Source organism: Mustela lutreola, chromosome 1 (genome assembly GCF_030435805.1).
Source record: "Mustela lutreola isolate mMusLut2 chromosome 1, mMusLut2.pri, whole genome shotgun sequence".
NCBI classification, from domain to species: Eukaryota; Metazoa; Chordata; class Mammalia; order Carnivora; family Mustelidae; genus Mustela; species Mustela lutreola.
The window spans coordinates 65,776,045-65,802,029 of record NC_081290.1 but is presented as its reverse complement, the minus strand read 5'-3'; the positions used below and the strand labels follow the sequence as shown (position 1 = coordinate 65,802,029).

General features: G+C 56.2%; 1 protein-coding gene across 3 annotated transcripts in view; it reads right to left on the bottom strand.

The window, feature by feature from the left end:
* Positions 1 to 22,228: 22,228 nt before the first annotated feature.
* The window catches only part of SH3TC1 (SH3 domain and tetratricopeptide repeats 1), a 46,912-nt gene continuing 43,155 nt past the window's right edge, over positions 22,229 to 25,985 (bottom strand). For 2 of the 3 annotated variants that reach the window (XM_059166109.1, XM_059166101.1), the window contains exon 18: positions 22,229 to 23,407. In XM_059166109.1, the coding sequence (XP_059022092.1) occupies positions 23,150 to 23,407 (258 nt within the window). In that variant the 3' untranslated portion in view covers positions 22,229 to 23,149. The remainder of the gene's footprint in view (positions 23,408 to 25,985) is intronic. The other variant, XR_009351690.1, reaches the window with a different exon arrangement.

The window sequence follows — 25,985 nt, the reverse complement described above, 5'->3', positions numbered from 1 at the left end:
GGCCTGAGCTGAAGGACACATACAAACTTCCCTCCCGCACTTGGAAGCAGGATGTGATCCCCGGGGTTGTCTTTATTCTCCCCTGATGTGGCTGGGCTCCCGGAGGCCACAGTGAGCAGGCGCTGGCGGGGGGCCCAGAGTGCTCTGCAGGCTTACAGCGGGAAGTCCATTTCCAGATGTCAGGGGCAGCTGCCAGGGAGACGGTGCGAGCAGCGCCCCCTGCTGCTCCCGCTGCTTCCCGCCTCCTGCTCCACAGACCAGGACTGTGGAGTGTCTGCGCTGTCTGGGGAACCCCCTCCCCAGAATTTGAGTCTCTCCCGGAGCCCTGTTCTCCTATGGGTGCATGTTTCTTGAAAGGGGACGCTCTGAGGGTTGGCGGAGGCTCTGCTGCCATCAGGACATACGTGGGACGGGAGGCTCCTTTCCTTAGCCCAGGTTTCTGGACTGTCGGGCCCGGGCACCCAGCCAGGCCCTCTGCTTCGCTCCGGCCGGCCCCTCCAACATCTCCTGCAAGGGCTGGGAGGCCATTTTTTCTGCGTGAATTTATCATCTGTTCATGTCTATTTATTCCTCCTTACCCATGCTTAAGGCTCTTTACAAACAGGGACAAATAAAAAGGAGAAGAGAGACACAAAGCAAAGCAAAGCAAACCAAAACCAAAACAAAAACAAAGGGTGGAAAAATAATGGAGAGCCAGAAGTGAGATTGTACAATTGATGCAAATTCTTACCATGAAATGATATTTTTTGGTGTGGGCGCATAAACATGGCTCTGAGCTTCCTAGTAGCCAGGGCAAAGAGGGAAATATGGTGTCCATATGATTGAAAACAAGCCCATTGCTTCAAAGCAGCCCATCATTTCTCACCATTGGGAGGAGAGAAGGGTTTCCAGGGAGCCTCAGAAAGAAGATGTGCAGCCAGTGTCCTGACAGCAAGTCCTTTGTGGCTCCCCATAAAATACTCCTTGGAGGGGACCCAGGGTAAGATGGCCTGGGGCTTCCACAAGAAGCTCTGCTAGTCAGCAGGTGTGCGTTCGCTCTTCTGTCAGGTACGGGGCAGGGGAGCAACTGCTTCGGCACTAGTGCCTGAGCTTGGCAGAAAGTCCTGGAGCCTAATTCGGGAGCAGGGGCCGAGATGCTGAAGTAGGTGGAGAGCTGCCTGACCCGCTCACTCGTGAGCGAGCCTGCCACACACCATGCCTCCCCGGAGAGCATGACCACAGGCAGAGAGCTCAATGAACCTTTGAATCCAGTGACTGGGCTGGGGTCAACCCATGTGACATGGGACACACAACACAGCAGGGCCAGAGGGTTATAGAAGGGGGGGGATAGGATCTGTGGGGATTGGAGGCCCTCAGAACCATGTAACGAGGACCCCAGACCCTGCCATGGGCGCCTCTAACAAAACATAGCCCAGGAACAGAGGCATGTCAGCTTCTCGAGGGAGGGGGCCCGGCATCATGGCAGGCCAGGACAGCAAGAGCCAGCAGAGCGCATTCTGGTGCTGCACCCTGCCTTATCCATGCATTCGGCACCAGCACCTGCTGGGGGACACCCCAATATTCTGAAGCAAAGGGGATACTTTCCGTGGAGCTCCAGGTCCTGCGCCTATGCGTGGGGCTCTGGCTGTGAATGGTGTCCTTGCTCTGGGTTATACTCTGACTGCCATCTAGGTCATGCCTGACCCGGCTCCAGATGGCAGCCCCTTGCCAAGAGGGGACAGTCTTATCTCCCCAGGGCTGGTGCACACTAGGTGTCAGACAATGTCATCTACAGGGATCTGAATGGAATTGAGTGCATCCAGGCCGGATCTGGGCTGGGCCGGGGTCGGCCTCCCCTGGGGTACCCCCACCCCACATCTTCACCTCTGCGGGGAGCCGAATGGTGACGCTGGGCCCTGGGCCTCAGGTCAAGCTGTTCAGACTCTGGGCAGGCTCTACCTTGTCACCTGACCCTTTTTCAGGCCCAGGCTTCCCATCGGATGAGGTCAGAACTGATGTCACCCGGGGACCTCAAAGACCATCCCTGGCCACACCTAAGCCTGCAATAAGGCTCATCGGCCCGCATCAGTGGGTGACTCAGAGGATGGGGTGCGAGGGGGCAGTGACGTGGGCCACATCTCTCTTCAGCCCCTTCCCCTGGGCATTCATCGCCCTTGGAGGCTGTGAGTCCCTCCAAGGGGGAGACTTCCCTCCTCACCCCTGCCCGCTTCCTTCTTCCTCCTGTGACATGTGGGGCCTCCTGGCCTCCATGGGGAGAAAGGGGATGGGCAGTGGCGGCCAGCACCCAATACTGCCCTTGGGGACCCTGTGACATCGGTGCCATTAGGATCCCATTTGGCAGGTGCAGCAGCCAAGTCACAGGGAGGTGGAGTAACATGTTCAAGGCCACACAGCCTGACTGAGGCAGAGGCAAGATCTGGCAGGCTGTCTGGCTAGAGAGCACAGGCCCATGGCAAGCGTGCTGGGCCATAAGAACAGCTACACCAGGGACGCCTGGGCAATGTGGGGACAGAGGGGAGCCTGGGTCCTAGCAGGGGGCCGCTCCAGGGCCCACGGGAATGCAGGGCCTTCCCCTGTGGGGGCGTCCGAGAGCTGCTCTGACAGCTAGAAAAGGGTTTGCGGGACAGAGCAGAAGACAGAGAGCCCAAGGAGATGGTGCAGGGGTGCAGAGGGGCCTCTTCAGGCAAAGGAGGGCAGAACTTTTCTCCAACGGATGGGGTCAGCTGTGCTAAGACAGCTTGTGCTGACACATGAAGGCTGGGGCTAAGTGGAAGGGGTGCACAGAAGGTGGGGGACCCTGAGGGACGGCTGCTGGCATTCAGGAGCAAGACAGTGCCTCAGCTCCAGGTGCTTTGGCACAAGTGACAGAAAGCCCAGCTTATAATGTCCTCAGCAGCAGGGGGTTTCCCTCCCTGACTGGCACAGAGTCCTGGCATCAGGTGTGGCCTGATCCAGGGACCCCGATGTCCTCTGGCCCCACAAACCGTATGGACTGTGCTCCCATAGTGCTGGTTGTGGGACGGCCGCCAGCAGTACCAGGTGGCCCCCCTAGAGCGGATTCCTCCAGCAACCCAGCAAAGTCTAAGCGCATCTTACAGGCCCTGGTGGTTCTCGCATCCATCCCAGACCCAGTCACGGAGGCCACGGAGTCAGGAGCTGCATCCGGGCCAGCTCTGATCCCCTGCTGGGCTCCGCATTTTCCAGCAGGATGATATGACGGAAAGGCGTGTCTGAGAGACTGAGCTAAAAGAAGACTCATGGGGACTGGCACCAGCAGACCTGGGCTCCCCTTCACAGGCTTCCTGATGGGCCAGCCAGCCTCCACTCATACACCTCTGATGATGGGGCGCTCACTACCCATCAGTGCAATCCCTTCAGTTGCTAGAATGTTCTTCCTTTGAGTTAAATTCTGCCTCTGTGACTCTCCCCTGTGGACTCTGGTAGACCCCAGAAGGCTATAGAGAATACAGCAGTCCACTCATCTACAAAAGAAGGCTGTGCACATCTGAGGCTGGCCCCCAGTTGTTTCTTCTCTAGGCATTTGCTGTGTGACCTGGAGCTCCAGTTTCCTATCTACTGGAGGGTGAAAAAGAGACTTCCTCCTGGGGCTCCCAAGGGCCCCAGGAGGCAGGATGCTAGGATGTCCCCCAAGATTCCTGACCCCCTGGTATGCACACTCCACATAATCCCTTCCTGAGTGTGGGTGGGTCTGGCCTAATCAGGTGAGCCCTTAACAGAGACTAGTCCCTTCCTGAAGTCAGATGCTTGAAGTGTAGAGAGCATGGAAGTGTGAAGGGCCCATGAAGTGGGGCCATGGGGCAAGAACCTGGGGCGATGTCTTGGAGTTGAGGGGCCCCCGCCTGACAGCCAGCAAGGAAATGGGAACCTTAGTCCTACAGCCATAAGAAGAGAATTCTTTTGACACCACAAGTGAATTCAGTGACACCCCTATCACTGAACCTTTAGTCTGGGGTGCCACCAGCCAACCCCCTGAGACTGTGCGTGAGGACCAGCCAAGTGTGCCACCCCTTGATCTGTGAGACAGTGAAACACTAAATGGGTGTTGTTTTAAGCCACTGGGTTTGTGACCATTTGTGACATGGCACAGAAGACCAACATGGGGTGAGGGCTGAGTGAGCATATGGTAACCCTAAAGGCACAGGGGGAGTGAGTTGGGGGAGGTATGGGGGGCAATGGCCCAGCAAGGGTGGGGGCAAGGCCTGGAGAAGGGGGGGAGCCCAATGCCATCAGGATGGGTCGAGCCACTCATCCAGATCTGCCCTCTCTTGGGGCATATCCTTAAATTCTGGGAACATCATAAGGGGTACTGGTTATACCCATTTAGTGGATGCAGGAAACTGAGCTAGGAGAGTTTGAGCAGCTTTCCCAAGGCCCCTAAGCCCCTGGGTGATGGAGTCAGGACTAGAAAGCAGTTGAGTCTGACCCCAAAGTCCATGCTCTCTTCTCAGTGCTATACCCCTGCTCATACCCATTCTACAGAAGGGGAATCGAGGCTCAGGAAGGAGAGATGGGTTGCTAAGACAACCAGGTTTGTGGACAGGTCACCTTGACCGAGCCTCTGCCACATAGCAGCACAAACCATTACCAGGTCCTCTGAAGAGGCTGCTCGACATGCTCGTTTCACACATTTAGAAAACAGGGGACAGAGAGGTGCAGTGACTCGCCCAGGGTCACACAGCAAGTGAGCCACAGAATCAGGATTAGAACTCAGGCAGCGGGACTTGTGCCTCCTATGCAAAAGCTGGTTTGGGACTTAGCTGGCTGGGAGGCTCGGTCGGGAGAGCTGAGACAAGATGGGTGGGGAAGGGGTCTGGCTGATTGAAATGATGAGATCAGGACTGCCGGGACAGCAGGGCTTGGTTTCTGTTAAGACAACAACCTTCAGCTTTGACTGTCTGCAGCCAGGATCTTCTTGGAAATTGCTGCACCCCACCCCATCTCCAATGGGGGGAGTTGGACATGACTTCTCTCTTGGGAGGGGACATCCTGTCTGCTCAGTCTCAGGATGGCCAGCCCTACCCACTCAGCTGGCCGCACCACAGCTCGGAGAAGCAGCCAGTCCTTCAGTCCCTGAGGCCCTGTCCCATCTTCACAGGACCTGAGGGCCAGTTGATGTCCCCAAATGGTTGCTCTGGCCATCCAGGCTGTTAAGCATGGGCCAGCTTGTCAGGAACAATGGGCAGGGGTCCGGAGCCCCTTTCTTCTTGCCATGGGCCAAGCTGTCCTTTGGGTCCCTTAAGCGGTGTCCTCAGGGTCCCAGGTGCCTGCTGTGCCTCAGATCTGAGGGTGATGAGGACACTAATGGCTATCTGGGGCTCCCCTCCAAGACTTCATGCTGTGAGGGGACACAGGTGTCCCCAGGCCTGGCCCCCCACAACGGTCCCAGAGCCAGGACATGTCTGGGCACCTGCCATGTCTCCTGTAGTTTGAGTCCTCATGTACCCCCTTGGAGGATTTCTCACCAGCCCCATGTCACAGGGAAGAACATGGAGGTTCAGAGAGGTGAAGTGACTTGCCCCAGGTCACACAGCGGGCCCTGGTTTGGGGGGTGGTGTGGGCTGGGAATGTGAAAGATGTCCATTTGGAGGTTTTGGCCACACAGTCAGGAGGAGCCAGAGCTAGAAGCTCGCCAGGCATCATCCCAGTGGGCTTGCACAGCTTCCGGGAGGGGCACCCCTTTCACACACCCACCGGGGTAGCCTTCCCGCTCTGTCCCTCCAACCTCCTCTGTCGGCCGCATCCCACACTCCATGTGGCCCCTGCCAGGCTGTGACCCCACAGTGACCTGGGCTTCTCAGGCTGCACCCAGAGCAGACCTCCCAGCCAGCGTCTACCCTGCATTGGTGTCTGGCTCCAGACACAGATCCTGCTATCTTCCTGGAACTGCTCACCATTTTCCCAATCAAGAGGCACCAAGTTTCACGGCCTTCTTGAAGCTCCAGGGAACTGACCCCAGCACCACTGGAGGGTGAGCTCTGAGTGACCCAGCCCATCAACAGGTCCCACCCCCTTCCAAGGTGATCGGTTCAGGGGTGGGTCCTCTAACCCATGAGAGCCAATTTCACATAAGGACCTGTTTTCTGGCACTGTGGAAGAGATATTTTTTCCTCCAGTTCAGCTTTTTTCTTTCCTTGGCTTTGAGAGTCAGGAAAAGCTGTGACCAGCAGCGTCTGATGATCTTGAAGGGACTGTCTATCTTGGAATGAAGTCATGTGAAAAGTGGAACTGAGAGAAGGAGAGAAAACAAGCAGGTCTGGAACCTGGATCATGCCATGCCTGAAGCTGTACTCTGTTCTCAGTAGATTAAGCCAGCAAACTCTTCTGCCACTGAAATGTGCAGGGTTGGGTTTCCTGTGGTTACCTGCAGCTTACACTGTTGAGCAGAGGCTGTTCTCAGCCAGACCCCTACAGTAAACTTCGATGAGAAGCTTTCAGCCCAGGAGTGGGAATTATGCACCTGTTATTTAAAGAGTTCCCATAATGTGCCTTGTACAAGTCCTTCATGCCCACACAAAGTCCCCACCTCACAGGTGGGACATGCAGGTAAGAGCAGTGGAGTGGCTCTCCTAAGGCCCATGGCTGGGATTGGAACTCTGGTGTGTCTCTCCCAGGGCCGGTGATGTTCCCTCTCTGCAGGCAGCCCCTCCCCAGCGCTGCACATGCCTGGAGCCCAGAGCCTGGCCTCCCTGGACATCTGGACTCGGGGAGCCTCTGGCTGCAGGTGAGGAGCCTGGGTGTGACTGCTGCCTGGTGCTCTGAGGGAGTACACAGTAGAACCATGAGTGAGCTTTGTGACCCCAAGGGCTTAGGCTCTGCCTTGTCTTACCATGAGATTGTTGCAGCCCTGTTGTTCCTCCTTCACGTGGACACTCTTGGCTCCTTCCCTCTGGTGTTCTGCTCCTTTCCAGCCCAGTGGCTGACAGGGGATCAGCTGACCAAGATCTGGGACCCTCCCCCCCACTCACAGTCTGAGCCCCTCCCTCTTTAGGGCAGATGTACCCCATGCTGCCCACCCTCCTGGATGACGGTCTCTGCCCTCCACCCACCTGCTCTCCCTTTGGCTCTCACCCATTTCCCTGCCAACACCTCCTGCCCCGACAAGTCCTAGGCAGCTCATCCAGTGTCCCTGCTCCCAGGACCCTCCCCACAGGGACTTCCTCCTCCATCCCTGCTCGGTTCTGGATCCACACCCCAGTGCTGGCATCTCCAGAAATGACTGCACTTCCAAAACTCAGCCTCCAACAATTGACCCCCATTCCGTTTTGAAAATGATCACAGCTTCACTGACATACAATTCACAGGTCATACAATCCTCATGACAAAGCATATGATCCCATGATTTTTTGAAAAATTCACAGAGATGGATGACTGTCACCAGAATTGGTTTTAGAATGTTTGTATCTCCCCCAAACAAACTCTGTACCTGTTAGCAGTCATGGTCCTTTTTCCCTTCTCCCAGCCCCGGCAACCAGTAATGTGCTTTCTGTCTCCCTAGGTCTGCCCATTGTGGACATTTCATGCAAACAGAATCCTACGAGAGTGGCCTTCTGTGACTGGTTTCTTTCACTCAGGGTGATGTTTTTGAGGCTCACCCACATGGATGGACCTGTCTGTGCTTTGTTCCTTTCTAGAGCTGAGTCACATCCCGTGGTGTTTACCCAGCTGTCCCTTGGTGAACGTTTGGGTGGTTTACAAGTTTCATTTTTCCAATGTTCATTTATTATGAACGTTTCTGTACAAGCTGTACATGGTCATAAGCTCATAGTTCTCTGGAGCACAGACCTAGGAGCGGAATTGCTGGGCCATGTGGTGCCTCTGAGTTCAACCATTGGAGGAACCGCCATGCCGTCTGCCCAGGTGATGACAGAGCCTTGCCTTCCCACCAGCAGCAGATGTATATGGCTCCTGTTTCTCTGCATTCTTGCCCACTCTCATTATTTCCACTCTTTAAAAAATTATTAAATAGTCGTCCTAACACATATGCGGGGGCATCTCTTTGTAGCTTCAATTTGCATTTCCTGGTGATGTACGATGTGGAGCACATTTCCACACACTCTTTGGCCACTTGTGCGTCTTCCTTGGAGAAGCATCTTTCTGATCCTCTGCCCATATTTAACTAGGGTTGTCTTTTTAAATTACTGAATTGCAAGTGTTACTGGTATATTCTGGATAAAAGCCCCTTCATCAAATATATGATTTCCCAATATTTTTCTCCCACTCTGTGAGTGGTCTGTTAACTGGTGTCCTTTGAAGCACAAGAGTCTGATTGTGATGAAGTCCAATCTGTTTCTGTGTTTATTGCCTGTGTTTTTTGGGTTCATCCCTAGAAGGCCTCACCTAACGCAAGGTCACAAAGACTTACTCCTGCGTTCTCCCCTAAGAGCTTTATGGCTTGAGCTCTTCCCTTTGGGTCTGTGACACCTTCTGGGTCATTCCCGTGTGTGGTGTGAGGTAGGGGTCTGGCCGCACTCAGCTGTATGGAGACATCCAGTTGTCCCAGCACTGCCTTCTGAGGACATTGTCCCTTCCCCCACTGAACGGTCCTGGAGACCTCCCCTCTCCCCACATGGATTAACACTCTGTCTCTCCACCAGCATGCTCACATGGCCCCTGCATGTGTCCCAACTCTCTGACCCACCTTCTGGGTGGCAGGACTCACTGCACTCTGCCTGCCTTTCCACAGGTGGCTCAGATCTTAGCCATCAAGACGTCCTTGCAATTCAGCTCCTTTCTTCCACTTTCTGTGTCTCTCTGTCTGTCTCTGTCATGGTCATCTGGTAAGCCCTACCCCAAGAACCCTGACCTGCCTCCCTTTCTTGCTGTCTCTCTCTGTGACTGGGAACTGAAGACCACCCAGGATGGTCACCTTGTTGAAGCCCCCCAGAGTGCTCATCTCCCCATCTGCCCCAAGCCTCCCCACTCTAGCCACTCGCTCAGTGGATGGCCCTGCCTCCCTCTTGTCACAACTCAGGGACTCATGCCAAAGGTGACCCCATTATTCCTCAAGCCTCTCTTGCTGGGCTAGACCTGTCCTTCTAGACACTCACCTTGCCTGATACCCCACAGAGGTGTAGAGGCAAACACTCTCTGCCCCCAACTTCCCACCAGCTTTGTACCACCCTTGGAGCACCCCACACCCTGCCCCACTGAGCACCTGCACTCCTGTGGCCCCCTTGCCCCGACCGCCGAGCAGGGGTCCCCGACTCCCAGCCAAAGCCTACTCCCACTGCATTTCCTTCTGGTGATGCCACCTTCATCCACGTTTATGGGCTTCTTATTTTGAGACTATTAGATTTGAAGAAAAGTTGTAAGAACAACATGAAGGACACTGCACACCTGGCCCAGATTCCCCCAGTGTTTCCACCTCTCTCCCTCCTGCACATCTTCTGAACTGTTTGAGGGTAAGTTGCAGACACATTGTCCCTTTATCCCTAAATTCCTTAGTAGGCATGTCCCAAGTACACCCCCGTACAGATCCAAACACAAGACCAAAGTCAGACTCAGCTCTGCTTTGGAGGAAGCCAAACAAGGTGGGGTGAGGTCAGGCAAGTGCACGGCCTGAGAGCCTGCAGTCAGGCCGGAACCCAGGTAGGAAGGAGCCATGGAGACCAGGACACGTCTGGCCCTTCTGCGGCTGTGGCTGCAGCCAGCACGGAGGAGGCTGGCTCATCATGGGTTCTGCATTCAAGGCTTACAGAGTGCTGCCCTGGAGGGGACGTGGGTCCAGAGCAGGTTCTCTTCCCAGGTCCAGCCAGAGGGCATGGCCCCAGCCGCTAGCCCTCAACACATTTGGAATGTCCCAGCCCTGGGAAGGCGAAACGGGCTAGCCAGGAGGGAGCAGCTGAGGGAGACTCTCTGTGGCTGGAGTCTGGGAGGGAGACGCGCAGGGAAGGGTGGGCTGGCTCAGACCAAGGATGCCAGACCCCAGTGGGGGGCTTGGATTTGATTCTAAGAGTGATGGGGCCACTGTGGGGCTGGTGAGCGAGCTGTGTGTCCATCAGCTTGGCACTGGCTGCGGGCAGGGGACGGCGAGGCCAGAGCCCAGAGAGGACAGCATCCACCGTGGGTGAGATCCTCTGTGGGCCTTAGGGTTTCTGGAACAATTCCCCCTCAGTCTTCATTGCTCCTGCGTGGATGTGCTCCCTGGAAGCCCCCCAGGCAAGTCCCGGGAGGCAGCCCATGAAGGATCATGCCCGTGGCATGTTTCCAGCCAGCATGTGGCAGGGCCCCTATAATTACCCTGCACCGTGGGCAGGAGGGTTCAACCACCGGCCACCACGGTTCCATGCCCCAGGGAGGCCCAGCCATGTCACCCCCAGCCCAGCGATGGCTTTGTGCAGACGTGGTACTTCCGTCCCTGCCCTGGCTACAGCCTGCCTCGGTGACCTCACCCCAGAGCCTGTCCCTTGCCACACTCATACTGCACCCGTGTTGTACCCCTGCTGACAGGTCTACACGAGGCTATCCCCACTGACCCCGTCTCCACCCTGGGCCTCGCTGGGCTCCCTGCGTGGACATTTCCGTCTCCTCCTGCCTCCAGGCCTTGATCTTGTGACTGTCTCCTAGGATGCACTCTTTTTTGTAGACGGGTGGGGGCGTTGCCTGTATTTTCCCGGCCACCGCAGCCAGGCCTGAAAACTGGCCCACGGTCAGTGGACCCGAATCCATACTTTGCAGATGCTGACTCAGAGGACACGTCTGGAGGTCTGGGGACAGACACCCTGCCACCTGTCTCCCCTGAGCCTGCGGGACAAAGCCAAGACTGAGCCCGGGACACAGGGTGTGTGTCCTCGCTCTTGGAGGACGGGGTGTCCACCCCTGAGACAAGGATGTGCAGGAGGAGCAGGTGGGGACTCCTGCCTCCCTTGTGACCCGCTGTCACCCATCCTCTTGTGTCTCTACAGTGAGGATGTCGGATCTCTCTGCAGCTCACATGTGTGGGACTATGTCGTCACCCTGAGCCATCATTCCTCTCTGAACCAAGGTTCCTGCCCTTCCACTGGCATCTCCCTACATACCCCTCCCAGCCCTGCAGCCTCTGCTCTGGTCTCTGTTTCTGGAGCTCAGCTGCTTTGGATCCTGCATGAAAACCTGTAGTACCCGTCTGTGCCTGACTCACTTCATCCACGTGGTGCCCCCAGACTCATCCGTGTGACTGCGAATGGCAGGATTTGGCTCTTGCTAATGGCTGAAGAACACTCCCTTGTCGGCACGCACTGCATCTTCTGGAGTCCCTCATCTCTCGGTGGACACTTGGGATGTTTTCTACGTGTTGGCTGTTGTACAGACACAGCCGTGAATGTGGGGGTGCCTGTGACTCCTCTGTACCCTGTTTGCGTGCCCTTGGCCTCGACACCCGAAGTGGGATCATAGGGAATCTCTATCTTTTTAGTTTTCTGAGGAGCCTCCATCCTATTCTTCAGAGTGGCCGCACCAGCTGCGTTCCCACCAAAGTGCTCGAGGGGCACTTTCCTTCACGTCCTTGCTGACTACCTTTCTTCTTGTCCTGGATACCAACCCTTCTGACAGAGGAGAGGGGAGAGCTCCGCGTCATTTGGGTTTGCATTCCTGATGAATAATGACGTGAGCAACCCTTCTCATGCCCATTGGTCATGCGCATGTCTTCTTCAGAAGTTGTAGGAGTTCCTTTTCTATGTTGGATATAAACATCTTATCAGATAAGTGCGTGGGAAATATCTTCTCCCACTCTGTAGGCTACCTTTCATTTTGGGGATGGCTTTTACATTTTCCTCTTTGTGTCATCTTGTCAGGTGGAAGCACAGGGGCGGCTGGGATGTGTGCAGATGCTCAGCAGCCAAATGCACACCGTGTGCTGGTTGGTAAATGATTCTCTGACCTGCTCTGCGAGGCTGGGCTAGTGTTCCACAGGTGGAGGCTCTGCACACTGGGGTTCTTCACATAGGGCTTTGCACTCACCTTCTCTGACCTGCTCTGTGAGGCTGGGCCAGGGCTCCACAGACAGGGGCTCTGCACACAGTGTTCTGCACACAGGGCTCTGCACTCACCTTCTCTGACCTGCTCTGTGAGGCTGGGCCAGGGCTCCATAGGTAGGGGTTCTGCACACTGGGGCTCTGCACACAGAGCTCTGCACTCACCTTCTCTGACCTGCTCTGTGAGGCTGGGCCAGGGCTCCACAGGCAGGGGCTCTGCACACAGTGTTCTGCACACAGGGGCCTGCACTCACCTTCTCTGACCTGCTCAGTGAGGCTGGGCCACGGCTCCGCAGGTAGGGCTCTGCACACTGGAGGCAGGTGGGTCTGGGGTTGGGGATATGTTGGAGCGGGGCATGTCACAAGGAATCCTGGATGCAGAGATGGTGTTTGAATCTGTGTGGCTGCTGGAATCTGCCCAGGAAGGCAGTGTAGACAGAGAGGATGGGAAGTCCATGGATCACAGAGGGGCCTCCACTACCAGAGATTGGACAGGCATCTCAGCCACTGTGCAAAGCACTCAGGCCAGGCTTCAACATTAGACATTTCTCCTCCCACATTCTGGAGACTGCCAGTATGGGATCTGGGTGATCTGGGTGTGGACGAGTTGGATTTGCTGAGACCTCCCTCCTTAGTGTGTATATGACAGTATTCTCCCTGTGTCCTCACGTGGCTATCCCTCTGTGCATGTCCATGTCCTGATCCTACCCTTTTATAAGGGTCCCAGCCATCACGGATCAGGGTCCACCCTGCTGATCTCCTTTTACCTTGATCCCCTCTTGAAAGGCCTCCTTTCCACACACAGTCACATCTGAGGTCCTGGTGGTGCTGGGGGTAGGACATCACATCTGGATTTGGGGTGGACACAACCCAGCTCATCATGGCAGGTAAAGACTAGGGGCACAGGGGATAGAGGGGGACAGCAGGAGATGGGGAGACAGGAGGGTATGGGCCAGAGGTCCAGTGATAGGAACATGTCCCACAGGGGCAGCAGGGCTGGGCCGCTCAGAGGTTACCTGTCCACCAACCACACAGCCTGGCTGGGGGTCTGGGAGCTGGGAGGGAGGTCGAGGAGGCAGAGAGAAGAGACAGTGCTTTCCTGCAGTTTTTCTCTAAAGAGGAGCAGTAAGAAAACTAAGAAGAGAGTAAACCAACAGCACATTTCAAGAAGGGAGGGGGCAGGTGGAGGGAGGTATGTGGGAGCCACTGAGAGTTTGCGGGGACCAGACCCTGGTTTACAGGACATGGAGCTCGGGAGATGCATGGAAGCCCTTGCCAGATGCTGCAGGAAGAGAGAAGGATTTGGAAACAATGCACCTGTATGATTCCAACATAAACACACATGCACACACACACACACACACACACACACACAGTTTTTGAAAGTTAATGTTTAAAGTTGCCACTTCTTTGTAGATGATTTGTGGCTTTAATGTTTTTTGTTTTTTTTGTTTTTTTTTTTTTTTTGAGCAGTTTCCTGTACAACAAGTGTTTATTAACTGCTTCTGTGGTCAGCATATACATCCTAAATTTCCTTTTCAAAAGTCCTGGTTACATCCCCAGGCAAAGAATGGAGTGGGACCATGACCTCACATCATATCCAAACATTCACACAAATGGATCAAAGACCGAAACATAAGAGGAAGAGTCTAAAACTGTTGGGAGAAAACATTACGGAAAAGCTTCCTGATGTTGGATTTGGTGATGACTTCTCAGCCATGACACCAAAGGCACAGGTCTGCATCAATATGAAAAATCCTGTGTGACAAGGACACAGCGAAGCGTGTGGAGAGGCACCCATAGCTGGGGAGACAGTGCCTGCCAGTCATAGGTCCGATATGGGGCGAACGTCCAGAATAGATGGAAAACTTCGCAGCTCAGCAACAACACACAGTTTACAAATGGGCAGAGGACCCGAGTCAACATTTCTCTGAAGAAGACAGACAGACAGCCAAGAGACACAGGAAGAGATGCTCCACATCCCTCATCCTCAGGGAAACACAAACCAGAAGAACAACGAGATCCCCCCTGACGCCCTTTAAGATGTCTGGTATTTATGTTAAGTAAGTAACTAGACAGAAAGCAAGCCTCGGTGAGAACGTGGGGGGATCTAGGAGCGAGTGCGCTGTAGGTGCAAGTCGGACACGGGGCCGTGTCGCTGCAGGAACCAGTGCGGCAGGTCCTCAAAGTCATAGGCAGGATTGCTGTATGTTCCAGTCATTCCACTTTCGGGGTAAATGCCACATAGAATTGAAAACAGGGCTTCAGACCAACAGGTACACCCTCGTGTTTGCAGCAGCCATGTAAGAAGAGCCATGTGCAGTGGTTCAAGGTGGGCACCGTGCAAGGAGAGCTATGTGCAAAGGTTCAGGGTGGGCACCATGTGAGGAGAACCATGTGATCTCTTGAACCAAACCACAGGAGGCTTTAGGGAAGGTCCCTGCCCACTCACCTATGGCCCGTTGCGTTCTCTGGGGTGTGCCTCTGTGCTGGGCGCCTTTTGGGGTGAGGCAGGGATAGCTGGACAGACAGGGACAGATTCTCCTTCAAAGACAGGCCCTCACTACCAGCCCTGCAGTTCCCAGGAGCTTATCCTGAGGAAAGAGTCAAGTTTCCGCACAAACATTCAGCCCTGGACCCTTCCCACGGTTCTCTCAGGATGTGGAGGGATCCGGATGCTTTGTGTACTACCCAGCAAACCATCCGAGGAAGCAGCGCCCCTCGGGGCACAAAGCCCAAAGCCTCCTCCACAGTCTCCAGGAAAGGTATCCCCACGCCTCCTGGGGAGGCGTGTGCAACACAGTCATGAGTGTGTGCATACAGGCGTGCACGTGTGTGTGTGCGTTGTGTGAGTGCAAGTGGTGCGTGTGTATCACTTTGTCTTGGTGTGTATTGTGTGTGCTTGTGTAAGTGTTGCTCTGTGTGGGTGTGTTAGTGTCTACACTGCAGGCACCATTCTGTCCAGCAGACAGTCCTGGTCCCCAGGGCCATTCCCAGGGCCAGGATGAGACTTCTTCCTAGACTTGTGGTCCTGGGATTCTTTCCGGATGTCGGAGGGGGGCTTGCTGTCTCCAGCTGGGTGAAGGCGGGGCCCAGGACGCTCAGAGCTCAGCACTGACCTCCGGCTCCTGGACGGCGGAAGGCGGAAGCCCAGGGCCACCAATAGCCTTGGGGAAGAACATTTACTTTCCCATCTGCTGCTGCTGACAGGAGGGACAGAGCTTGGCAAGGCCTGAGATGCATCTGCCTTTGCCATACAGATGGGAAAACTGAGGCCCAGGGAGAGCGTGAAACGGGCCCGAATCACAGCAAATGGGCATCCCCATGGGGCACGGACTCCTGGACTCAGAGGGTGGCCAGCAGCCCACCCTGCCTCTGGGGTGCCTCCTCCTGGCCCCTCTACTGGCCATGTGGAGCCAAGCAGATGTGAGCCCTGCCCTCAAGGAGACGTAGTCCAGGAGCATTGAGTGAGCACTACTGCATACAGCCAGGACTGACAAAGGGACTTGATTTCCAGTCTATGTTCAGCCAAGTGCTTCCAAGTGTTGGAAAGTGCACTGGTGACCACATGCCCCTCTCCGAGTCACCCCAGCCACACCCCAGCTGTGAGCCTTGAGCAAACAATCCAAGTGTCTGAGATACCGTTTCCTCATCCATAAAGTGGAGGTGATGGCGCTGACCTGGCCAGTGAGGCTCAGTGACCAGCACGGGGTCTGCCACACAGTGTCTGGTGAACAGCAGCCCAGGGTTCACAACTACAGGAATGTGTGCTCTCCCCCACTCAGTCTGGGGGCCGGGAGTCTACACCAGCGTGTCAGCACGGGCTCAGGGTGGGGCCTTCCCTGCCTCTGCAGGCTCCTGGGGCCACGGCCATCCCACCCAGCCTCGGGCCTCATCCCTCTGCCTTCTCTCGTGTGTCCTCTCTTCTCTCTCTCTAGGGACCAGCCACTGGATTTCGGGCCGCTCTGGATGATGACCCAGGAGGATCTCACCTCCAGATCTGTAATGAATTCCATCTGCAAACACCCTGTTTCCAATTAGGTCACCTTCTGAGGCTCCAGGCAGACATGATTTTGGGGACACCAATTCACCCCATTACCTGTCCTCAGACTCTCCCCAGGCTCCTGGAGTCCCAAGCTAGATTTTCAGCTTGCTGGCTAATAGCACGTGCCATTGATTCCCTGACCCCAAATCCCTCTGCCACTTCTGTCCCCCAGCTGCAGGCCAAGGGGCCTCATGACCATTAAAGAAATAAATCATCCACGAGTAAGCAAAGTATGGACAGACACAGGTGATGAGGGGTGGGATCTGGGACTCCAAGCATTCCCACTGGACATTGTCCCAGGGAGGGGCAGCCCCACCACCTGCCTGTAGGCCACCCCCAGGGTTACCATGGAAACGCTCTCCCAGGTGAGGGGAGTTGGGCAGCTGGGAGTGGCGGGAGGGTCTGAGTCCTGCTATTCCTTTCTCTCAGCTGTGCAAAGGGGCTGTGGTCACGTGGTCTCTGCCCACCTGGAATATGAGTGGTGCTTCAGAGCAGGGACTCAATGACAGGCATCTGTCGAACAAGCAGTTGACAACAGCATCCGGACAGAGTTCTCCATGTCAGAAATCCAACAGATACTTGCTTTGCTTGTCCTCAGTGGAGAAAATATACAACAACAACTCATGGCAAATCATAGGGCCCCGGAAAGGGGCGCTTAAGGGTTGTTTGAGAAGAGAAAAGAACATCTGGTTCAATGCAGAGATTCCCGTCTTCCTCTGCGGGGTTCTGGAGCTCATTCCCAATCTTGTAGGATGCACCTGTCCCACCATGTCCCAGGGAGGCCGGGACCTTCCCCAGTGCCAGCCCCTGGGGGGACTTCTGGCTGCGTCTCCCTCTCCAGGGAGGGCTCCTCACTCCTCCCGAGCCACCTTCGTTCACAACATCTCACACACACTCTCCCCTCTGGCGTTCATTTGCTCAACAGACACTCGCCAAGCTTTTGAGCCCAGTGCCGGTAGCGGCACAGATGGTAGATGAGACCCAGGGCAGGCCAGCGGGGCTCACAGTGAGCGGGGGTTGGGGGGACCGGGCAGCAGGTGCACAGGCAGCAACAACCTGGCATGATGCGAGGTGCACACAGAGGAGGAGAGGGAAGACTTTACAAAAGGGGCCTGTCACAGTGGGTCCTGCCTGCTGGGTAGGAGTCCTCCAGGTAGAGGGAGCATGAGCAAGGGGCCATGTGGTAGACTTTTGCCTGGGGCCTGTGGTCCACCCCAAGACGATCTTTCCCAGTAAAAGCAGAAAGTAGTGGCACCATTTACTGAGGGCGGGTCCTTGAAACACACACTCTCACAAAGCAACGTCGCATCCCCACTTCACCGAAGTGGAAACCAAGACTCCAAGGGGTTGACGCCCATGACTGTGAGCTCTGACCCCTCTTGGCTGTGTGGCCTTGGTCACTCCCATCATGACCCTGGGTCCCCTCAGTGCCTGGTGGGATTGTGCCAGACAGGCATCAAGGGATGAATGGCTTTACGGAAGGGCCGATCTCCCGAATGCCCCTGAACGGCTCCCGTCTGCCCCCTCCCCCATCACCCCTCCTGAAGGAAAAGACACTCGGCTCTCAGAATCCAGGCCCTCGACCCAGAATGAAGGAGCTTTGAAGGACAGAGGGAGTCACACACACCGTGGAGGCCCTCCAGCTTTCCCGGAGGAAACCACCAGCTCCCGTCTGGGATCCTGCCTCCCGCAGTGCCCCGGAGCTCACACAGACCAGCCTTCCCAGGGGGCCAGTCCCCTTCCCAGGCTCCAGGCCATCCTTCATTCACTGTCGCTGCCGGATGGCATTTCCCCATACAGACATGACATCCTTGCTCCTGCCATTGGACCTGGAGGAGATTTGCCTCCGTCCGCTCCCACCACACACAAGCCAGCCCCACACTTCGCGGGGCCAAACTGTAGCCATTCAACGAAGTCAGTCCCTGGGCCAGTGTGGCCGGTGACCACCGAGCTGTCCTGTGTCTGGGCGCCCAGCTGCTGCCTGAGTAACTGCATGACCTGGGATGGCCACACTCACATGGACATCGGGGACACCTGGCTTCTCCTGCTGGCGGCCTCATTGTTCTCCAGGAGGCGCAGCCAGGTCTCACGGAGGTTCAGGGCTCCCGGTGCACAGGAGGCAGCCTATATCCATGTGGCCATGGTTTCCAGGCCTTCTCCTATGTGCCGAGCAGGAATGTCTATCAGCCAGAGCCGTGCAGGGAAGAGCAGTGTCCATTACCTTCTGCCACACCTGCCATCAAAGGGGGTTTCCATGCAATCGGGCGCATCTCCACGGCTCGTGCCTGATGCTCGCTGTGGACGGAGACGTGCACACCTGAACACTGTGCACGGGAAGGGGAGCTCATTTCTGGGTTTTCTAGATGACGCCGGACAGTGCTGGGTGACTGCTATCTCCAGGGGTCAGCCCAGCCCAGCAGTGTCTGGAGCTCCCGCGTCTGCGTCCTCCCCTCCCCTCCCGTGCTCGGGGATGAGCGAGCATCTGCCGAGGCTGGACCTCAAGGTGGCCAGCCACAGGTCGGCTCTCTGGGCGCCATGTCCACGCATCTATGAACTCAGTTCTGGGCATTTCTGTTTTTCCATATTTATTTTCTTACCCCGTCCTGATAGTGCCCTACAGTCTGAAGCGGTTTTACAACCAACCATCCGCTCTAACAGGAAAAGGGCCCCCGCTGCAACGTGTCTTCTTCAGGAGAGTGCGGTCAGCTCGCCTGACATCTGTTCCTCCTGCCTTTCCAGAGTCCGTGTGCGAAGGTTACATCCACTCTGTGGGACTGTATTTTGCAGTCGTCACGAAGCTGCGGATGTCCTTACCAGACTGACATTTCCCGCATAGGAACGCAGGAAATACTGGGTTAGGCCTATTTCCCGATATCTGTGTATATTCTTGATACTGTGAACTGCAGGGGTTTTAAAGTGCATTTCCCAGCTCAGTGCTGCGGGTCTGTAAGATCGGGGTTCAGCAGGACCATTTGCTGGGAAGCCTTCCTGTTCATCCCAGAGGCTGCGGGGACTGGGGTTTTCTGTGCTAGTGATCGGACCATCTGCGGATAACGTCTGCTCCTTTCTTCTTTATCAACCCTTTGAACCTGTCTTTTTTCCTTGGTTTGCTGCTTTTCCAGGACCTTCAGGATCATGTGGACGGGAAGTGGGGGGCCCCGCCCAGCCCCCTCCTCGGACTCACAGGGACCCTGCTCGGGCTCCACGGTGGGCAAAAAGCCCTTGTCCACTGAGGCGGGTCTGTTCCTCACTTGCTGGGAATGTTTATCCCCGATGTCCATGGGAGGGCGCGGAGGCCTCCCCACATCTACTCCGTGGGCCTTGGGGTTCTCTTTGGGTCTGCCCCATGGTGTCGGCGGAGATCGGGGTGCAGACACATGAGCGGCTGAGCTCACAGCACTTCGCCCTCCCAGCAGGACCCTCCTGGCACAGGGTGGCCTGTGCCCCAGTACCCAGCCGAGATGGGAGAGGACCCTCTGGGCATGTCCAGGAATGCAGACGTCCTTTCAGTTGGGGCCCGTCCAATCTCTCACTGAGCTCCAGGATCCAGGCCGGGTAGGGAACGGGTGTGTCTGCCGTGCTGGACAGAGAAGCCCGGGGTGCGCCAAAGGGGGCGACACCCCGCAGAGTCCTCCGTGCTGGCCCGCAGGCCTCGGGCCTGGGTAGGAGCCGGCTCAGAGCACGCTGCATGCGGGAGCTGCCCCACGGGGTGGGGGCTGGGTGGGATGTGAGGAGAGGGGCCTGCTTCCGGCCTGGCCAGTCCTGGAAAGACATCTGCCGCCCCCGCCCTCCTTCCCCAGGGGTGGGGCCCATTCCCAAGCCTGACACAGCATCGTATCCCTCCCTTGGACTTCTTTGGAAGCCCAGCCCTGTCCTCCCCTAGCCTCACCACCTCCCCAAATTGATAGGTCCCCAGAGATGTCCCCCCCACCCTGCAGACAGCAAGGCCAGACCCATCACAGACACGGAGCCCACCCTGTGTGTTCTGGAAGGGACATGCTCTTTCCCGGAGACACCCCTAGCGCCACATTCCCTCTTCCCGGGAGGCTGTGTGAACGCTGACCAAAGCCACAGAGGTTGTGAAATGTTTCTGGTTCTGGCTGGAGGTGAGGGCTGGCCTGGGGAGCCCAGCAGTGAATAGAAGAGGGAATGAGGCTCTGCAGAGCTGCCCAGGGATGCAAACCCGTCCAGGAGATTGCCCTCTGCTAGGGAAGGGAAAACCCGCAGCTGTGCGGGAGGCTGGCCCAGAGTCTAGGCTCCTGATGTCTGGATTTCCCTCTCTCCATCCTCCCACATGCCAGGAAACCGAGCGCACAGGGGACAAGGCCCAGTGGCACAGGAAGGGAGTCCTCGCACTGAAGAGGGCCATACCTGGAGAGAGCCCAGCTTCCCAACAGGCACACCTATGTCTTGCGCCCCTGCCCGCCCCCCTTTTGGAGGCCGTGGGGCTACTGGTGCTCCACGGAGGTGATGGGGACACATGCTGAGCATCCTTGGGACCGTCACCATCCCTCTCTCTGCATTTCCTTGTCCAAAGCCGGAGGCCAACCTGGACTTGGGTGAACATTTGTCACTCGTATGAAGCTTGTGCAGAGAAAGTGGTCTCCAAGGAGGGTGGAGACAGCCATGCTGGGGTGGAGCTCCAGCACCCTGACGTTAGGAAGTGGGGCTGTGTGACCCTGGGCAGGTCACTTTCCTTCTCTGTTTGGGGAGGCAGATGAGAGAGACTCCAGGGACCCCCGAGAAGGGTCAGGGGCTCATCCTAGAGGGTCCATTCCCCCCTCCCCACATGGCTCAGGCCTAAGCAGAGTCTGCAGTGGTTAACGGAGTAAGTGAGTAGTTCTGCTCCACTGGGGTCAGGTGAGCCTGCATGGCCTGCATGGCCAGGTTACCTGATGGGCCCAATAGGGCCGCCTTCTACAGCAAGGGCCATGGGGCTCCTAGGCTGAGCCTATGCCTGTTTGGCGCATAGGAGCCAGGCACCGGCCCATTCCACACCCACTCTGCTGACAGGGGCTGTTGCCTAGGGCTCGGCCCACCCCCTCCTTGCCTTGGCCACAATGAAGGGAGTGACTGCCTGATTCTGTGAGCTCCCCCCCACCCCATTCCTGGTACATTGTCGCTCCTCCTTCTCAGGACCCTGAGGTGGGTTTTGTCTCTGGTTACAGATGAAGAAGAGACTGAGGGTCTGAGAAGCTGGGCTACTTGAGCAGATGATTCAGCCTTCAGAGCTCTGCAGCCTGTGGCTGCTGGCGCTCTTCCCGCAGTATGAAGTACATCGTCAGAAGCAAATAGGCGAGTCTCAGCCCTGATCTGGCTCTGAGGCCTCTGCTTTGCGGACCTTCACTCCACACCCCCGCACCGGGGTCATCAGTCGCATTTAAATGCTGACCACACTGGAGCTCAGAGAAATGGACTCACCCCAGGTCCCCAGGGTGGGGATGACCGCAACTCCCCTCAGACTGCCGGGTCTGCTGCCCCGGAGCCCTAGGTCACAGCGGGTGGGGGGTGGGGGCAGGAGCCCTGGGCAGGAGCAGTGGGGGTGACAGCTCCAGGAAGGTCAGGGAAGGTGTGAATTCCCAGGCAGGCGATGGGCCCCAATTGGCCTGGCCAGCAGGTCCCACCCATCACGGGGTGGCTACAGGCCCAGGCCCAGGCACTGCCCAGCGGTCAGTGACCTCAGAGATCTGTTCTGGGGTCACTGTGCCGGCCATGGCCTCCACACCAGCGTGGGTAATCATATTGTCCTGTTTTCAATTACCTTGAAGCCTCCCCCTCTGCGCCCAGCCCAAGAGGGCAGGTTGGGGTCATGACTGAGCCAGCTTTTGGGAGGCTCTCTGCTGCACCCTGGCGGGAGTGGCCAGAATGAGGCCTGCAGGCCACCTCTGAGCAGGGCAGGAGCTGGGGGCTCCCTGGACCCCAAGGGCAGGAAGGCCGGTAGAGAACCCCTGTGCCCCCTTCCTTGGGGCCTTCCAGGGTCTGTTGTCTCTCCTGGGCCTGGAGCCAAACCCAGAGCTCTGCGCCCCCACCAGCCAGTCCCTCTGCTGGCCTCAGTTTCCCCTTCTGCTGCTGGAGGGTCTCACAGAGGGGGAATGGGGAGTGATGTTTTTGGGGCACAGGTTTCCATGGGGAAGTGAGGAGGTTTCCCAAACAGGCAGAGGGGGAAGTTGCTCTTCACCGTAAATACACAAAATGCCGCTGTACAGTCCACTTTAAATGGCTAATATTATGTGTATTCCACCTTACTTAACAAAATAAATAAAGGAAAAAAAGAGGAGATTGAAATAACGCCGTGTGGGTGACAGGCATCCAGGAGCTCCATGGCCTGTTTGAGTTTCCTGCGTGTAAATCAAAGATTCCTGGTGCTTGGCGACCCCAATGACCTGGAAACAGGCTCAGCAGCAGACCCCTCACAGACCTGGTGGGGCGGGCCAGTAGACACTCAGGTCGGGGAGCGCTGGGACCACCTTCCCCCTGCCCTGTTTCTGTTGCCTTCGGGACACAGACAAGGGGTGGAGGGACACTGACATCTTAACACCCTCTTCTCGGACCCACCCTTTGTGTAGACCCTCTGTGTCCCACCGTGGACACATCCCTCGAGGCAGGTGGCCCATGATGCTCTCTGCCCCACCTACAGGTGGTGTGATAGTGGGCTGGGCACCTACCCTCTCTGTGCCTCCATCTCCTCCACTGAAATGGAGACACTAACAGTCCCAACCATGCAGCCCCTGAGAGGTCAGCCTGAGGACTAGAGGCAGAGCCAGAGCCGGACACATGGTGACGGCAAGGGCAAGGGAGAAAATGCCCAGAGAATCCCACAGCTGGCTTCTGCTTTGATGCAGGGGAACTGGGGTGTTGGGCCAGCAGAGGGCCCTGGCCCGGGTCAGTCCTTCCAGTTCATGGCCACGGACGAGGTGTAGCAGCAGGGGGGGTTCCCGGGACGGGGCCTGGTCCCTGGACTCTGCCCTGGAGGCGGAGCAGGGGACGGGGCCTTGCAGGTACGAGCACGCTCCCGTAAAATAATGGACACAGAGTACTGCGACCCCCGGCTCTGTGCCTCCATTTCCCAGAAAAGGAACCTCACAGAGATACTAGGAGAGGCAGGCAGCCCACTCTCATGGAGACAGGGACCTCAGGGTGGGGGGCCAGAGACCAGCCAGGGTGCTCGCCCCCAGCACCGCGCTGGGGCCAGGTTGACTCTGCGGACATTGAGCTCAGTGGCAAAGGTCCTGGCCTTCTGGTAGAAGAAGAGGGACTTCTCTCGGTCCAGCAGAAAGTTGTGGTAGATGATGGCCAGGCGCGTGTAGATCTTCATCTGGGCCTTCTTGTTGCCCAGGTCCACAGCTGCTGCCAGCGCCAGCTGGTAGTACCCGGCTGCATCGAAGGGGTCCTAAAGGAGAGAAGGCGTTTAGCCACACTCCACACTAATGCACAGCTGGGTGCGGGTGGGGGAGTGCGAGTCTGCGCCCCGCCTCCCCGGCTGTCCCACCCCAGACCTTCTCCAGGAACCACTCTGAAACCCAGACCCTACCCTTCCCTCCAACCCTTGAGATGGCTCCCGGAACAGAGGACAAGCCCAATGTTGGCAGCCCTGGCTTCTCACTGCCTTGCACGGAGAGGATTCAGGAAAAAATCAAAGCAGGTATACGTAGTGATTCGTCAAACACTCCCAATCTCCCACCAGACACTGGACCCTGTGCAGGGCGGGAACCATGGCTGAGTCTTGGGGCGACATTGACCACCGGGTGACCAGCAGCCTGTGGGAGCACCAGGAGGCTCCTGAGTCAGCCTGGGACATAATGGAGGGCTTCCTGGAGGAGGGGACACCCAACAAAGGAACTGGCCACAGCAGGCAGCTGGATAGTGGTGTGTACTTGTGTACATATGTGTGCATGTCTGCTCCATACAGGGGTGCAGGAAAGACCTTCTTTCCTTCCTGGGTGTCTGCTGGAGGTGATGAAGTCGACCCGTGGCCCCCTAAGACTGGCTCATGGTGAAGACAGACATGGTGCTGATGGAAGTCATGGCACTGAGAAGCCCCTTGACCCCAGCTTCCTGGGCCCAGAGACCTTTCCTTCCTGCCCCATGAGACCGTAGAAGGTTAAGGTCCCCAGAATGCCCCCAGAACCTGGGCATGAGGTCAGGTACTTCTGGGCCTGGCTCCCTGACTCTCATCTTGGACAAGCTTATTCACCTCCCCAGCCTCAGTTCCCCATTCTTCCGCAGAGTTACTTAGTCATTAATCACAGAGAACCTGGTGTTCTAATCTCTGTGTGGTTCCTTCCTCAGATGACCCATGGGTCAGGAGGACAAATCACAGATCACTGCGGGTTCTGGGTATAAGGAGTGCAGGTGAGGTGGGCCACAGTCATGCCAGACCCCAGCCTCTGCAGCTCCTATTCGGGGAAAGGTCCAGCTCAGAGCCTAGCCTGGGACAGCATGCAAAGACATGGAGCATGCAGGATCCCTGGGTCAGAGGGGATTGTAGGTTCCAGGATCCCAGATAAGAGCCCAGATCAAACAGAGCATGGGCCACATAGAGCCTGAATCACCCACAGCCTAGATCACACAGAGCCTGGATCACACTGAGCCTGAATCACCCAGAACCTGAATCACCTAGCTCCACAATCACATAGAATCTAGATGGCAGAGATCCTGGATGTCATTGAAACCAGATAAAACAGAGTCAAGATGCCACAGAGAAGGGATTGCACAGAGCCTGTTTGTCACAGACCCTAGGTCACACAGAATCTGGATCACACAGAGCCTGCATCACAGAGTCTAGACATCAAAGAGCCCGGATCACCCAGGGCTTAGATCAAATCAAGCCTGAATCACCTAGATCCTGGATCACACAGAGCCAATATGTCACAGAGCCAGGATCACAGAGAACATAGATGGCACAGAGCCTAGAACATACATAGTTGAGATGCAACAGAACCTATATCACATAGAGCCCAGATGTCACAGAGCTTGGATCACACAGACCCTGAATCACTCAGAGACTGAATCATCCAGAGCCTAGATCACACACAGTCTGGATCACACAAACCCTGAATCACCCAGAGCCTGGATCACACAGAACCTAGATCACACACAGCCTCAATGTCACACAGCCTTGGGACGCCTGGGTGGCTCAGTTGGTTGGACGAATGTCACACAGCCTGGATCACACAGACCCTGAATCTCCAGAGACTGAGTAACTCAGAGCCTAGATCACACAAAGTCTGGATAACTCAAATCCTGAATCACCCAGAGCCTGGATCACACAGAACCTGGATGACACAGAACCTGGATGAAATAGAGCCTGAGTCACCCAGAGCCTCAATCACACAGAACTTGGATGGCACAGAGCACAGAGCCTGGAACACAGAAAACCTGTATGGAGCAGAGCCTGGATCATGCAGAGTCTGGATGTCACAAAGTCTGAATCACACCAAGCCTGGATGTCACAGAGACTGCATGTCACAAAGCGTGGATCATGAATAGCTTGTATATCACAGACCCTGGAAGTCACCAGGAGCCTCAATCACATAGAACCTGGATGGTCTAGAGCCTGGATCACACAGAACCTGCATGGAACAGAGTCTGAAACACAAAGAGCCTTGATGTCACAGAGCTGCATGTCACAAAATCTGGATCATATTGAGCCTGGATGTCACAGAGACTGTATCGCACAGACTAGATGTCACAAACCCTGGATTCAAAGAGCCTAGATAGAACAGATTCTGGATGTCACAGTTCATGGAGCACTAAGACCATGCATCACACAGAGTCTGATGTCACCGATCCTGGATGACACACAGTCTGCATGTCACAGAGCCAGGATCACACACTGATTGTACAGAGCCTGGATCACACTATACCTGCATGTCACAGAACCTAGTTCACTAAGAGTCCAACATGAAAAATGCTAGTTGTCACATAGCCTAGAGGGCACAGAGCATGTTTGAGACAGACACTGGTTT